The sequence below is a fragment of the Schistocerca serialis genome, chromosome 4 (assembly GCF_023864345.2).
Source record: "Schistocerca serialis cubense isolate TAMUIC-IGC-003099 chromosome 4, iqSchSeri2.2, whole genome shotgun sequence".
In the NCBI taxonomy this organism is placed as follows: Eukaryota; Metazoa; Arthropoda; class Insecta; order Orthoptera; family Acrididae; genus Schistocerca; species Schistocerca serialis.
In genome coordinates, this window is record NC_064641.1 from 306,891,981 (window position 1) to 306,905,601 (window position 13,621).

The following is a 13,621-nucleotide window of genomic DNA, read 5'->3' on the forward strand; positions in this document are numbered from 1 at the left end:
TTACAGTAATACAACCAGGCTCATATCATTGTCTTTGGTGATCAATGGAAGACAGTATCTGAACTGTGAGAAGGGAAAGGGTGTGGGCAGGAGAGGGGGTTTTCCTAACCTAAATGTGACAGTTCGCCTCCTTTATTTCTTCGTTTGTTGTCCTCGGTGTCAACTTACTGTGTTGCTACACTGGCTGAAAAATGGTGTGTGGAAGTACAACACTGATTACTTTAAATGATGCAGCCAGTAGGTGCAAATTTGCATTTCACAGTACTTTACTTTCACTGTTCACAACCCTCCAATTAACACACAGTTATATAGCCATTGCACTATTGTTTAACTTTTGATAAGCCTCATTAACAGGTTGCAGGCGAACATCCACATACTGCTACAATAATTTACTGTTGAACATCTACGAGCAGTTAAAAATGTAACCACATAATTCACAGTTCTTTCAGAATAATCGTGTACATATGGAACAGACACTGTCATTGTTTTAACACATGGCCTAATTGTGTTACACTTATTTCACAGTTACGTTGATGCACTGTTGTTGCTCTAACAAGCACAGGTTTCTCATCTGAAACTCGGCCTTGGACTGACTGTCTCGGAACCAAAAATTGGGCCCTTATACAGCCTCACAATAATAGGTACTGAAACTACATATTGTTCAAAGTTAAATTTACAGAAATTACAATTAAAACTTAACTAATTAAATTAACTGAATACATTGAAAAATTTGTTCTTTTTAATAGCTGCTTCTACTACAGGGGTTAAGCCGAATTATTTGTTTAAATCATGAAATTAACATGTACAGTTATGCAAACAATACTTTTGACAAAACTGTTAATTGCTTTGGAATTAATTAAGAGCTGCCTTTTGTTAACATGTTTTCGAATAGAGCCAAATAAATACTTAAAGACTGCTATTGTTTCGTCTTCCAAATATTTCTAATTATTATAGAATTTACATTTGTTTATACATCAACAATAGAATTTAATTTATGAAACAATTATAGATTTCACCCTATAACAAAATATACAAACTAGGCATAGTCAAAATAAACTAGAAAATCAATTACATACATAAAACTATACACAAAATTAGATCTGGTGTTATATTCTTTAAGACTAAGGGCCAACCTTTGTCTTTTATGAAAATGCAGATTATACTCACGTATGTTAATGGTAATTAGTCAGAAGTTAAAAAATTAATTAGGAGGCAGATGGCAAAACAAGAGGGAAAGTAAAATTATCCTGGCTTGCTTCGTCACATAACCCCCTCGGTAGCTTTCTGAACAAACTGAATAATGATCTTAGGCTTTCCTGGCATGTTACATACACAAGAGGTTTCTAGGTGTTTGCTGGAATAGCAGAAAAGCTACATAAAAAGACTTTTCAAAGATAATTCACTCTTAGAGAAATACTAGTGTTTAAAATCCCAACAACAGTGTTGACATCAGAGAAGGGACAGTACCTTAGTTTAATGATGATCCACAAGGAAATCTACTTTGTTTCTGTTCAGAGATTCATCTTGGTATTCATTTGAATATGGATTTGCCACATACTTGAGCATACACCAGCCTTTGGCACAACACCTGTAACCAGTGGTAGTCTTGCTGTAGGTGCTCCCTCATCAGAGATGCTACATGCGCCCGAGCAATGCAAATACAATGTGTGTTGCGCAACATACACCCCCCCCCCCCCAGCATATACAAGCAATCCTCTTGACATGTCAACCTATCACACCCACCATAAAACGCACCAACCTCATCCATAAGCAGTGCATGAATCAACGACAATGGCACATCTGCAGGTCACGTGATCGCCAAGAACTGTGTGGATATCCTTCCACCTGCTGCCTATTTAAGACACTGCTTGACGAAAAGCATGCAACACAAGCTCACACTCCAGGCTACACTGGCCACACCTAGCAGCTCGTCAATCAGAGTTCACACTAGCTGCACCATATCGATCTTCCAGCTGTCAACCTCAGAGCCTTCACCTCCTTGGATGCTGGCCTTGCCTGGATTTGGTATATCAGTGGTAATCGATGGATGAGACGCAACAGCATCTGCATTGATCTGTCAACCATCACCCTTAGGAGTCTTGTTCACCTCCAATGCTGTGCTTCCCTGTTTCTGTGCGCCCAGAGCTGGTATTCTTCCATGTGAACCTGTACTTAGTCATTACCTTCATGACCTATATTACAAGGGACTACTGTTACGAAACACATCACAACATTGTTACAACCCACACTGCGTCAGACTCTGGCTTTGTTATGTTCATCCAGGAAGTTCCTTTTCAGTTCTATCAATTAGAATGTACATTATGTTGAACTTGTTTCTTTATTGGCTGTATTAATAAAGTATCACTGGCATGCTACTTGAGAACTTATAATTTGTTGCATGCAGCCTACCACTCAGGACACTAAAGGATTTAAGGCCCGATCTCCAGAGTAGGAGTCTCGCCCTTACCAAGTGTGACACTCCACTCAGTTGGGGTTGGGTTGATTTGGGGAGGAGACCAAACAGCAAGATCATCGATCTCATCAGATTAGGGAACGATGGGGAAGGAAGTCGGCCTTGACCTTTCAAAAGAACCATCCCAGCATTTGCCTGAAATCACGGAAAACCTAAATCAGAGTGGCCTGACACGGAATTGAGCTGTTGTCCTCCTGAAGTCTAGTGTCAGGGTGTATACGTGGACAAGAAAAAAAATTCCCAGATTTCCCAGTCAAAATTACACTTTCTACCGGGTGAAGATACACTTTTTCCGTGTTAAGTGACAGTATACTTTTCCTTAGAACTGTAAAACTTATCAGTCCATTGAATGGTTATGGTTTTATATACTGGTGTAGTACTTCTCGGCTCTTTAGAAAACCTAACTCAGTAAAAAAAAGAACACGTTTTGGAAAGATCTTTGATGTGCAGCAACATGTACGCTGCATACTTTCGTATCATGAAAGTCTAAATTTAAATTCTACCAAACGCCTCATGTTACTTTCCGAAGCATTGAAATCAAGATTGCAATGCGATTTGTAGCCAGTCATAGCTCATGTCACGTGATCTCGCCAGCCGATGACACAGGATATTCGAGCATAGGACACGTGATGTAGTCAGCCAATAGCGTTATCACTGTTAAGTAGGGCGTGCACACAAATAGGAAACGTTAATGGTTTAAATTATTATATATACTGTTACTACAAGAAAAGCAGAGCTTTCACATATTATCTTGGTCTCTAAGATCAATAAGCTGCAAGAGAAGCTAAGCTTCCACATATAATGTTGATCTTTTTTGCACATGTTACACTTTAAGATACAGCCCACAAATGTGCCAGTAAATTTTTTAATAAAGACATAAATGTCTTGATCTTCTGGGCTCAAAATTTTTCTAAATGTTTGTACTCAAAGACTTGATTTTTAAATGAGAATCAAACGCTCTGTGATTTAAGAAATTCATCGTACATTCTCACACACAGTTCATCCTACATAAAAGCAAATTTACGCTTTTCAAATAACCATTCACAATAGTTTCCCATGACCTGTTGAAATAGTTTCGTTTTAGTTGTTGCCAGAGAGTGCCAGATAACAGGCATCACCGCGCTTGCGCAGCTACTAGGATGCTGGAAGCGGTATGTTCGTAGGTGTAAGACATTAAAAGATCTTACATTATGTCATGAAAGAAACAAGACATCAGAGGATACTCCATGAGAATCTGAATTTTGTGCACCATACTAAAACGCGTAATTCGGATTAAAATGCACATTCGTATGTGCAGATTCGGATGTAAATTTTCTTGGGGTACCAGTGCTGTATTATCTAACATTTGGTTCTTCATTATGGCATAATGCCATACATGCTAGAAGATGAAAACATGCACTTTTGAAATGCAGCGAACAGTTGAAACTAGCCAATAGTGTGGAATGAAACACTTCGTTTCAAATAAATTTACTGCCTCATCGGAAAAGATTAATAAAAGCCAAATTTCTTTAGCAAATCGACAAAAATAACTTCATTGTTCTGCAAGGCGATTAACACTTGACTGTCAGAAAGGTGGAAATAAAATAAAATAAAATCTGAAACTAATAACATATTTTAGCCTTCTGTACTAATGTCAGTGTATTTTAAATCACTTGATAGCTCCTGGCCATAGAAATCCATTTTGTTTTCACTTGACGTGACAGCAATAAATGAAGAGGAAACAGCAAAATCACTAAACGTAAATGCCGGTCACGTGGAGATTACCCACTTTCCAACTCTAACTCAGATTGCTCTGTGCATCAGGAGAAAAAAAAAAAACTTGCAGTCAATATTGGATGGGATAATTTGTAACCGGGAGAACAAGAACTCTTCAGAAAATTTGCATTCTTTATTGCCTATAGCTAATAACTTACTTTCTTGTGTGACATAAAATTAAATATAAGATACATGAAACCAGTAGAAGAGACAAGCAAGACAGTACACATTTCTTCAGTCCGTAAGTCCTAGTATTTTTTCTCTCCAACCTTGTTACAGCTTTACATGGCATGCTTTCCTTTCTGGGAAAGAATCTATTACCTCATCAAAGATCATCAAATGTTTTGCTACATGAAAAAAGAAATGTCTTTGTCTAATACTGAAAAATCTGTTAATACAAACAGTACCCAAGACTTGTGTGGTTTCTCAATCTGATTACGTCTATTTTGTCATTGTCTGCTAAATAAAACAAAATAGGCCTGTCTAATATTGCAGCTACTGTAACACACACCAAATAAACAAGACTGTTTTGACACAAATGGTCATTTTTATAACACGAGAAAATATAATTCACAAAGTACCAATATCAAATGCCTATCAGACCTACTACAAGCAAAAAGTTTTATGAGAATGAGATTTTCACTCTGCAGCGGAGTGTGCACTGATATGAAACTTCCTGGCAGATTAAAACTGTGTGCCTGACCGAGACTCGAACTCGGGACCTTTGCCTTTTGCAGGCAAGTGCTCTACCAACTGAGCTACCGAAGCATGACTCACGCCTGGTACTCACAGCTTTACTTCTGCCAGTACCTCATCTCCTACCTTCCAAACTTTACAGAAGCTCTCCTGCGAACCTTGCAGAGTACCGGGCGTGAGTCGTGCTTCGGTAGCTCAGTTGGTAGAGCACTTGCCCGCGAAAGGCAAAGGTCCCGAGTTCGAGTCTCGGTCGGGCACACAGTTTTAATCTGCCAGGAAGTTTCATATCAGGGCACACTCCGCTGCAGAGTGAAAATCTCATTCTGGAAACAGTCCCCAGGCTGTGGCTAAGCCATGTCTCCGCAATATCCTTTCTTTCAGGAGTGCTAGTTCTGCGAGATTCGCAGGAGAGCTTCTGTAAAGTTTGGAGGGTAGGAGACGAGGTAATGGCAGAAGTAAAGCTGTGAGTACCGGGCGTGAGTCGTGCTTCGGTAGCTCAGTTGGTAGAGCACTTGCCCGCGAAAGGCAAAGGTCCCAAGTTCGAGTCTCGGTCGGGCACACAGTTTTAATCTGCCAGGAAGTTTCAAAAAGTTTTATGTTTGGAAACAGTTTCACATTTCATTCATACGCTCCAGCTTCTCAAGCATGAGATCGAAAAGTAGTAGTATGAAATTTTTATATAAAATTGGAATCGTGTTATTCTTCCATAATTTGTGTGATGTTGCCGTTTCTTCTCCTTCCTCGTTCTACCAAACAATCTTGTCATCACTAATTCTGTAACTTATTCTCCGGTTAACTTTGCTAGCCCTGCCACAATCAACGGTTTAGTTATCCCGCATTTATTCTCCGGTTAGGCGTTATTACGTGTTCGTACAATGCATTTTCCACACTACTCAGGCAGCTGCTACCGGGGACAGTACAACTGGTCCTTACTAGTGTAGCCGTCTGGCCAAAAATTTTCTATCAACATTTAATTTTCTTGGGTATACCAAGAAGAAAATACATAATCTTTCTTACCTATGATTCCTGTTAGTCATTTATTTCCACTCTGGTAGTCTGAAACTATGGATTTCGCTGGTAATTATAACAATGCCGATCATTCACAAACACAATCAACCACATAAACAAACAGCGATTGTCATTCACCCGTTTGGCTTAATTCCGCTCAGCTTGTATAGCCCCGTCCCCTTCTGTCTGCAGGAAAGTTTATTTGTAGATGCGACGGGATTCCCCTGGCAGATACACGATATACACTATACACACATTCAAAATTCAACTTATGATTGATTCAGAAATAAACTTAGAATATGTTCTAAAATATTCAAAAACCTACAGGGGTGCATTTCAAAATCATATGAATAATCGACAGACCAACGTGCGCTGGATACTAGGCGCTTTGTGAAACACGGTTTTTTTCCTCAAGAATATGAATTTGGCGGCCCCCTCCCATTCCCCTGAAATTGCCACCCGGGGTAGATACCCGGTTTGCCCCCAGTGAATCTGGCAACTTGAATGCGCCAGTAAAATTTTTCCGGGTAGCATTTTGCTGCAGCTGCTGCTTATACAGCTAACAGTCACACTTATGTAGTCAGAAGCAGGAGAAGGTACTACACATGCACGACTCAACTGCTCATGCACATGAGACCGCCCTGCTCAAACAAATCAAAAGTAAACAGTTGTGACGTTACTCTCATCGGAGAAGAAGGCAATTTGTTGTTATGAAGCACTGAACAGTCCTCCTAAGGCCTTTAACACATTTTGCTGTTGGCAGACGCTTGTATGAGCACTGTGTTTAGTTGCTGTATATGGCACATTTCCTTTGCAGCTTAAGTTTTATTTTCTTTCTTTTTTTTTTCTCTCGTTCATGTTTTATTGCTGCAGTATTATTCTATAGTAGTGAGATACATAATATCCTTTGTTAGAGTATTGTTACTTACCAGTCAAAATAACAAAAATTTAACTGAAAGCTAAAACAAAAAAAATTCCCGGGATTCCAAAAAATTCCCGAGTTTATCCCGGTTTTCTCCCAGATGAAAAAATTCCCAGGTTTTTCCCATATCTCCTGGTTGTCCCAGGTCGTAGACACCCTGAGTGTGCTAACCAATGCGCCACCTCACCTGGTCACTTCATTCAGTCTCAACTACCATTACTGCCGATACAGAACACAAAATGAAATGACTGTCACATATGTATAAATTCACCTTCCGCTTCCTTTGTTTCTTTGCTGTATTATACATTTGTCAAGGAAACTTAGGAAACTTATGTGCTTCTTATCCCCCCTCCCCCCCCCCCCCCCCCCCCCCCCCCTCAATTTTTCTTTCAAGAAAATAATACAAAAGACAGTTAACAGGGACGAGACAGAAACTTTTTTTTATAGCTACTTACAAGTCACATTAATAATACTCCATAATGCCAGATCTATGCTCCGCCCTACAAACTATTATAGGGGCGCCCTTGTGCTGAGCTGTAGAAGTTTATAATGTTTAAGAAAATTGACTCATCAATGACTATGAGATATTATCTGTAAGTAAGTTGTAGAAGTTTATAATGTTTAAGAAAATTGACTCATCAATGACTATGAGATATTATCTGTAAGTCAGTTGTAGAGTCCAAGAAATTCCAGCATGCCACACAAAACAAGCACCGTCGCTTACTGTGTTCCGATGCGACAATGATCGTGACAATGCGAGCCACATGTTGCTGTATTTTCAATGGCAACGACTGGATCATCCACCTTACAGTACAGACCTTGCACCAGTGATTTTCACTTGTTTTTGTACTTAAAGGACTTCCTTGCTGACCAACAGTTCAATAACGATGAAGAAGTGAAAACTGCAGTTAATGGATTCACATTTGTTTGGCCTCGGAATTCAAAATTCGCTGAGTGTTATGACAAACGTTTCAACCATGGAAATTATGTACAAAGCAGATACAAATATGTACAATATTGACAAAAATATATTTTAATGATATTTACAGTATTTTAATTATTATTAAAAAAACCTTATTCAAAAAATAATCTCATACTTTCAAACCAGGTACACTTTTTGCAAGTTTATTTTGTGTAGGAACACAGTAGAGAATTTGAGAGGGTTTTGTAATAAAGTTGGTGCACACTTAAAAAGCAGCGCTTTAGAACTTTATATGACTGACGCTTTTGCAAACTGATTGGGTAGTCATAGAAATCAACAGAAAAGTCTGTTTTCCACCTGAGAATGAGTCAGATAATATACACACACTGACACAATGCATATGAGTCAGTGTTAAAGCAAAATTGTTTTGGAGATGGAGGTCAATTCAACTGAAAGCTAGACTAACATTCACGAAGAGAGCCAAAATTAATATATTTGAGGGAACAATGGTTTTTAAAATGCAAATAAATACCTTCAATATTAGCAAATGCTTTGTTTATATGTATGAAGATGGTATCTGTCCTTTTGGACAGGTCCGAAAGAACAGATACCATCAGTGACCATGCAGCTTGTAAGAATGAAATGGGCAGGGGCACTATGAACATAGTGCGGAACAATAAGTTGAGAATGTGGGTCTCACGGGAGGCATGCCAGAGATAAGTCCCTGCAATCGCACTATCCTCTGTGTCCTTGGTGCTCAGATGGATAGAGTGTCTGCCATGTAAGCAGGAGATCCCAGGCTCGAGTCCCAGTCAGGGCACACATTTTCAACTGTCCCCATTGACTTATATCAATGCCTGTATGCAGCTAGGGGTATTCATTTCATCGTAATTTCAATGCTTCATCTGTTAAAAAAATACCAAGCTAGACTGTAGTGACAGTATTATGAAAAGGATAGACTACTACTCATCATATAGGGGAGATGTTGAGTTACAAATACAAAAAAAACTGCTGAACATGTGAGCTTTCAGGCAAAAGGCCTTCTTCTAAAGTAAACAACACACACACACACACACACACACACACACACACAGACACAGAGAGAGAGATTCACAATTATGTAAGCACAGCTCTCTCTCTCTCTCTCTCTCTCTCTCTCTCTCTCTCTCTCTCTCACACACACACACACACACACACACACACACACACACACACACACATATATACACCATACGCGACCATTTTACCACTTTTTCTGACCACTGAGGTGGGGCTGTGGGCAATTGCGCGCATTGGGAGAAATAATCTGGGTGGGAGAATTAGGAGGAGGCAGCGGCGGGGGGGGGGGGGGGGGGGGGGGGGGGGCACATAGCAGGGTATGGTAGTGGACAGTAAAGCGCTGATTGTGGGAGTGGGAGTGTGCAGGGACATGGTGGGGACAGCAGCCACAGTGCTGTGTTCTATGTGGGCATGACAACCAACAAGATGTCTGTTCACATGGATGACTACCAAACATCTGTGGCCAACGGTCAACTGGACCAACTAGCTGCTTACATGCTGCCAACACAACATTCTTGACTTCAATGACTGCTTCAGAGCCTGCGCCTTTTGAATGCTTAATACCAACACCAACTTTTCTCAACTGTGCAGTTGGGAACTCTCCCTGCAATACCTCCTATGTTCCCATAACTCCCCTGGCCTCAACATTAGTCCATGTCCTTCACCACCTATCCCTTTCTCTGCTCCCACCGGATCAAACCTTCTGACCGCAAATAGCTGCCCTACCCTGTCCCCCACTATGTACCAGCATGCTCCTACAAGAGGCAGTCTACTGCCCTCTCCCCCCTACTCTGTTATCTACCCCCCCCCCCCCCCCCGCCCCTCACACCAGCCTCCCCGTTACACCCACCACCCAGATTTGCTTCTCCCATCATGTGCACCGTTGATCACAGTCTGGCCTCGGTGCCCAGATAGTGGTTACGTGTGTGTGAATTGTGCTTGTGAGAATTGTTGTGTGTGGGTCTCTTGGCTACTTTAGCAGAAGGCTTTTTTGCTGGAAGCTCACATGTTTAGCAGTCTTTTTGTTGTGCCTGTCTGTAACTCAACATCTCCTCCTCCTCCTCTATATGGTGAGTAGCAAGGTCAGACTGCAGATTCCCCATTAATTGGTTTGATCATCTCTCTCTCTCTCTCTCTCTCTCTCTCTCTCTCTCTCTCACACACACACACACACACACACACACCACACACACTACTATTACTGATGGTGGTGTATTGTGGCACAATACCAAGTCACAGGTGTGTGAACTAGATTGCATTTATCTCAGTTTTCTATATAATGGTCTAAATATCATCAGCTATACAACCACAACTACTGCTGGCACTGGTGGTGATGGTGGTGGTGGTGCTGCTACTGCTGCTAGATTCAATTTCTTCTACCACAGGAAAATTTGAAATCTAATTGCAAAAAACCTGTTAAACATGAAAGAAATTAGTTTGCCTGCACTGATTGTTTTTATTCATTTTATTTTGTATACTATGCAATTTCAAGCAAACTGTTTGCTCACTGTAATGTAAACTATCTGTTCTTAACAGGTTAAACATTTCTCTGAAAATAGCTACACGGCCAAGATGTCTTAGTATACAAAATACAATCGATAAAACCATCCAAAGCAAGAAACTAATTTCTTTCAATAAGTTTATCACAGCTGTTAACACTGTCACAACTAAAATAACATGCTACACACAGGACTGGAGTCCGTGAGTTTGTGTGGCACACAATTAAGATGATGTGGAGGTGTGGATTAGGAGGGGATGATGGGACAGAGGAAGTGGAAACTTGGGTAGATGGTGTGGGGCACTGGGTTACCACACATTGAAGACAGGATGACTACAGGAGCGAATATTGTATTGTGAGGATAACTCCCAGATTTCATACTTTTTTTGTATGGCTGTCAATGGCTCAATGGTCCTGCTATTTGGTGAGTGGTCTGCTTTACTCCCAAAGTACTTACATTCTCCCAGAACTTTCCTTACTATATTTACAGTTACGAATAATACTCCTCATGTAATGAAAAAGGTAAACTACTCTTAAAAAATTAAATTTACCTGTGGTTTCCCTAAAATTTCTTTGCTTCTTCTTCACAAATAGATGTCAAACGATCCAATAGTTTTTCTGACAGATTCTTGCTTTTCAGTTGAATAAGGCAAAGGAAAAGCAGGATATTCTTCAGGAAATTGAATGCAAGCTGTTATCTGCTTGTAGTGTGTCCGCCTTAAAACATAAAAAAAACACACAAATTAATTCACTGACTGTTCCAACAATTACCTCTGCAGTTATCAAGTACAAGTATCCTTAAGAAAACAGGTAATGTAGGTGTAATCATGAATATCAAATTTAGACTTTCATGAAAAGTTTTGTTTTACTCAAAATGCTTATTATTGGTATACATTAGGCTAATAAAGATCTCAATGACACACAGAAATTAAACTTTTCTTATGTATAAGCATCCTTGTTTTAAGTAATTTTCAGTGGCTTTTGTAAAGCAACATGAAATATAAAAACAACTACAAATGGTCTGTGAAAGTCACTTGCATAATAAAAAAAGCAAAATTAGATCTCAATATTGCTTCTAGTGAAAATTTAATTCATGTACCTCACAATCGAATGTATGATAGTAAGGTTAGCTTTTTTTAAGAGTTCCCATTATCTGGTTCATTTTCAGCTCTTCTGGGCTACAAAATACATGATATGATGCACATGAATAACCTTCATTTCATAAAGATATGACAGAATGTGGATAATATGGTTTTTATTTTATTCATTCACATGCTTACATGGTCATTTTACAATCTTATACAAGGACTTTATACATAAACCAATACATAATATAAAACACACACACACACACACACACACACACACACACACACACAGTATCTTAACTAGTCCACAGTTCTTGGTGTCACTGAGTGCACCAGGAAATTTCCGTAGTCAACACTTTCAAATCACACGATATATCGTTTTCTTGCACAGTTGTGCACTGGGGCATCTTTAACCCCCATTCATACAAACAGGCCACGCCTTTGGTGACCTCTACAGAATCGATTCAGAGCTGTAGTCTCCTGGGAAAACAAAATCCATTCACATGTTTAGTAGGATCAATAATAAGGTGAGAATTTGCTGGGGGAAACTTCTGTCAAAACTCTTTCCACTCTTCGCACACATCATATACAAGAGGTGCACCCTGTGTTGGACAGGTTGGTTTTCTGGATTTAAGTCTGCTTGCACATATATTCTGTACCAGATTGCACAGAAGTGAATTCTGATGAGAAGTACATTTTTTGGAACTCTCTTTAAGCTGCTGCTCCTCGTCTAATTGTTAGGGGTGCAATATAACATAATACACACAAAATACATACAGTCATTTAAGTGACAATGATTTAGTAGTGCCACTAATTATTGTCACCGCATGGTTTAGTTTAACATGTGATGTTCCACATTTGTTGTAGATACACTTATTCATGTTTATTACATGTGGAATGACCCACAATGAATTATAAACAATTAATCATAGGCATGTATTTGTCCTAACTTTAAGTCTCTTTACACCTCTACTAAAGTAATCATTATCTTACTATGAAGATGAATCCTTGGATACCAGATATTTCTTATCAATACAGATCATTAATCAGTTTTATAGTATCTCTTTATTTTATACTCATGACAACACCACTAAATAAAAAACAAAAATAGAAATTCCTCTAATACAGACTTTCAACAAATTAATTTCACACTTCTCCTGTGAAGAGTATATGAATCTCTATTAAACGTGCAAAACTAAAATGAGATATTGACCTGTGTAAGTTGTTATAGGAATCACATCATACATTGTTATGAGGCCAGTGTCCTCATCGCACACTTACAGCATTTATGAGACAGCCACTGAACCAGAAGAGTCATATGTTTTGAATGTCGGGCATTCTATTATCAGTTTCCTGGCTTTTCAATCTCTTCCAGGAGGCACCGCCTTATCGTAGCACTGTCTGTGCAGGCAGGAGAGTTTGTGCGCTCAGGGGAAGCTGAGAGCTATGCCGGGGGCAGCCGGCGGTAGCGTAGCTACTGGCAGGTCTAACCTAGCCAGACAGGTCTCAGCAGAGGAGTGAGATGAAGTGTGCCTCACAATGACCTGTCTTACATCCTACATATTCCCTACCCTACCCTTTCCTCAGTTACCACTCCTTTCCTCACCTAATTATCTTACATGCCACTGCCTTGTGGTTAGTCTCAGGAGGGATGAAGGCTAAGGGAGAAAACCATGAAAGAAAATCTGGAGTGGGGCCCAAAGGCGGTTGGAAGGCATAATACGTCCCCTCCCGGCAGTTCCTGCAATCAAAATGATACCAGACGTATTGGCATGCCTCTCCTTTGGACACTATTATTTAGGTTGAGAGGGAGACTGTGATGCATGGGCAACTCATGTGTCTTCATATTTATCAACCAGGCATGTAGCATCCTGAAGAGAACACTTCAGCAACATCTAAAGACATCGGAACAACACCGGAAGAGGCAGTCACCGGCTACGAGCTCTGTCTGATTGGCGTAAGACTCGAGCGCCAGAGCCCACTTCCGACGGTGGGAGAGATCACTGCATCTCACTGGACAGCTACCACCCGTCTCAAGTTGGGCAGCCCCCAGTCATTAAGGTGCTATCCCACCACTACCTGCCTGCTTCATAGGGTGTATGGAGCTTAGAAGTGATCTTCAAGAAGCGGGTAGATAAAGTAAGGAAAAGGAAATAATTTTGTATTGCCACCTGGAATGTCAGGACCATGTGTCCAAGAT

General features: G+C 40.1%; 1 protein-coding gene across 1 annotated transcript in view; it reads right to left on the reverse strand.

Annotated features, from left to right (window-relative positions):
- The window catches only part of LOC126474051 (uncharacterized), a 105,650-nt gene that overhangs the window by 44,602 nt on the left and 47,427 nt on the right, over positions 1–13,621 (reverse strand). The window contains 3 exon segments of the mRNA XM_050101463.1: positions 10,885–10,901; positions 10,904–10,982; positions 10,984–11,050. Of these exon segments, the coding sequence (XP_049957420.1) occupies positions 10,885–10,901; positions 10,904–10,982; positions 10,984–11,050 (163 nt within the window).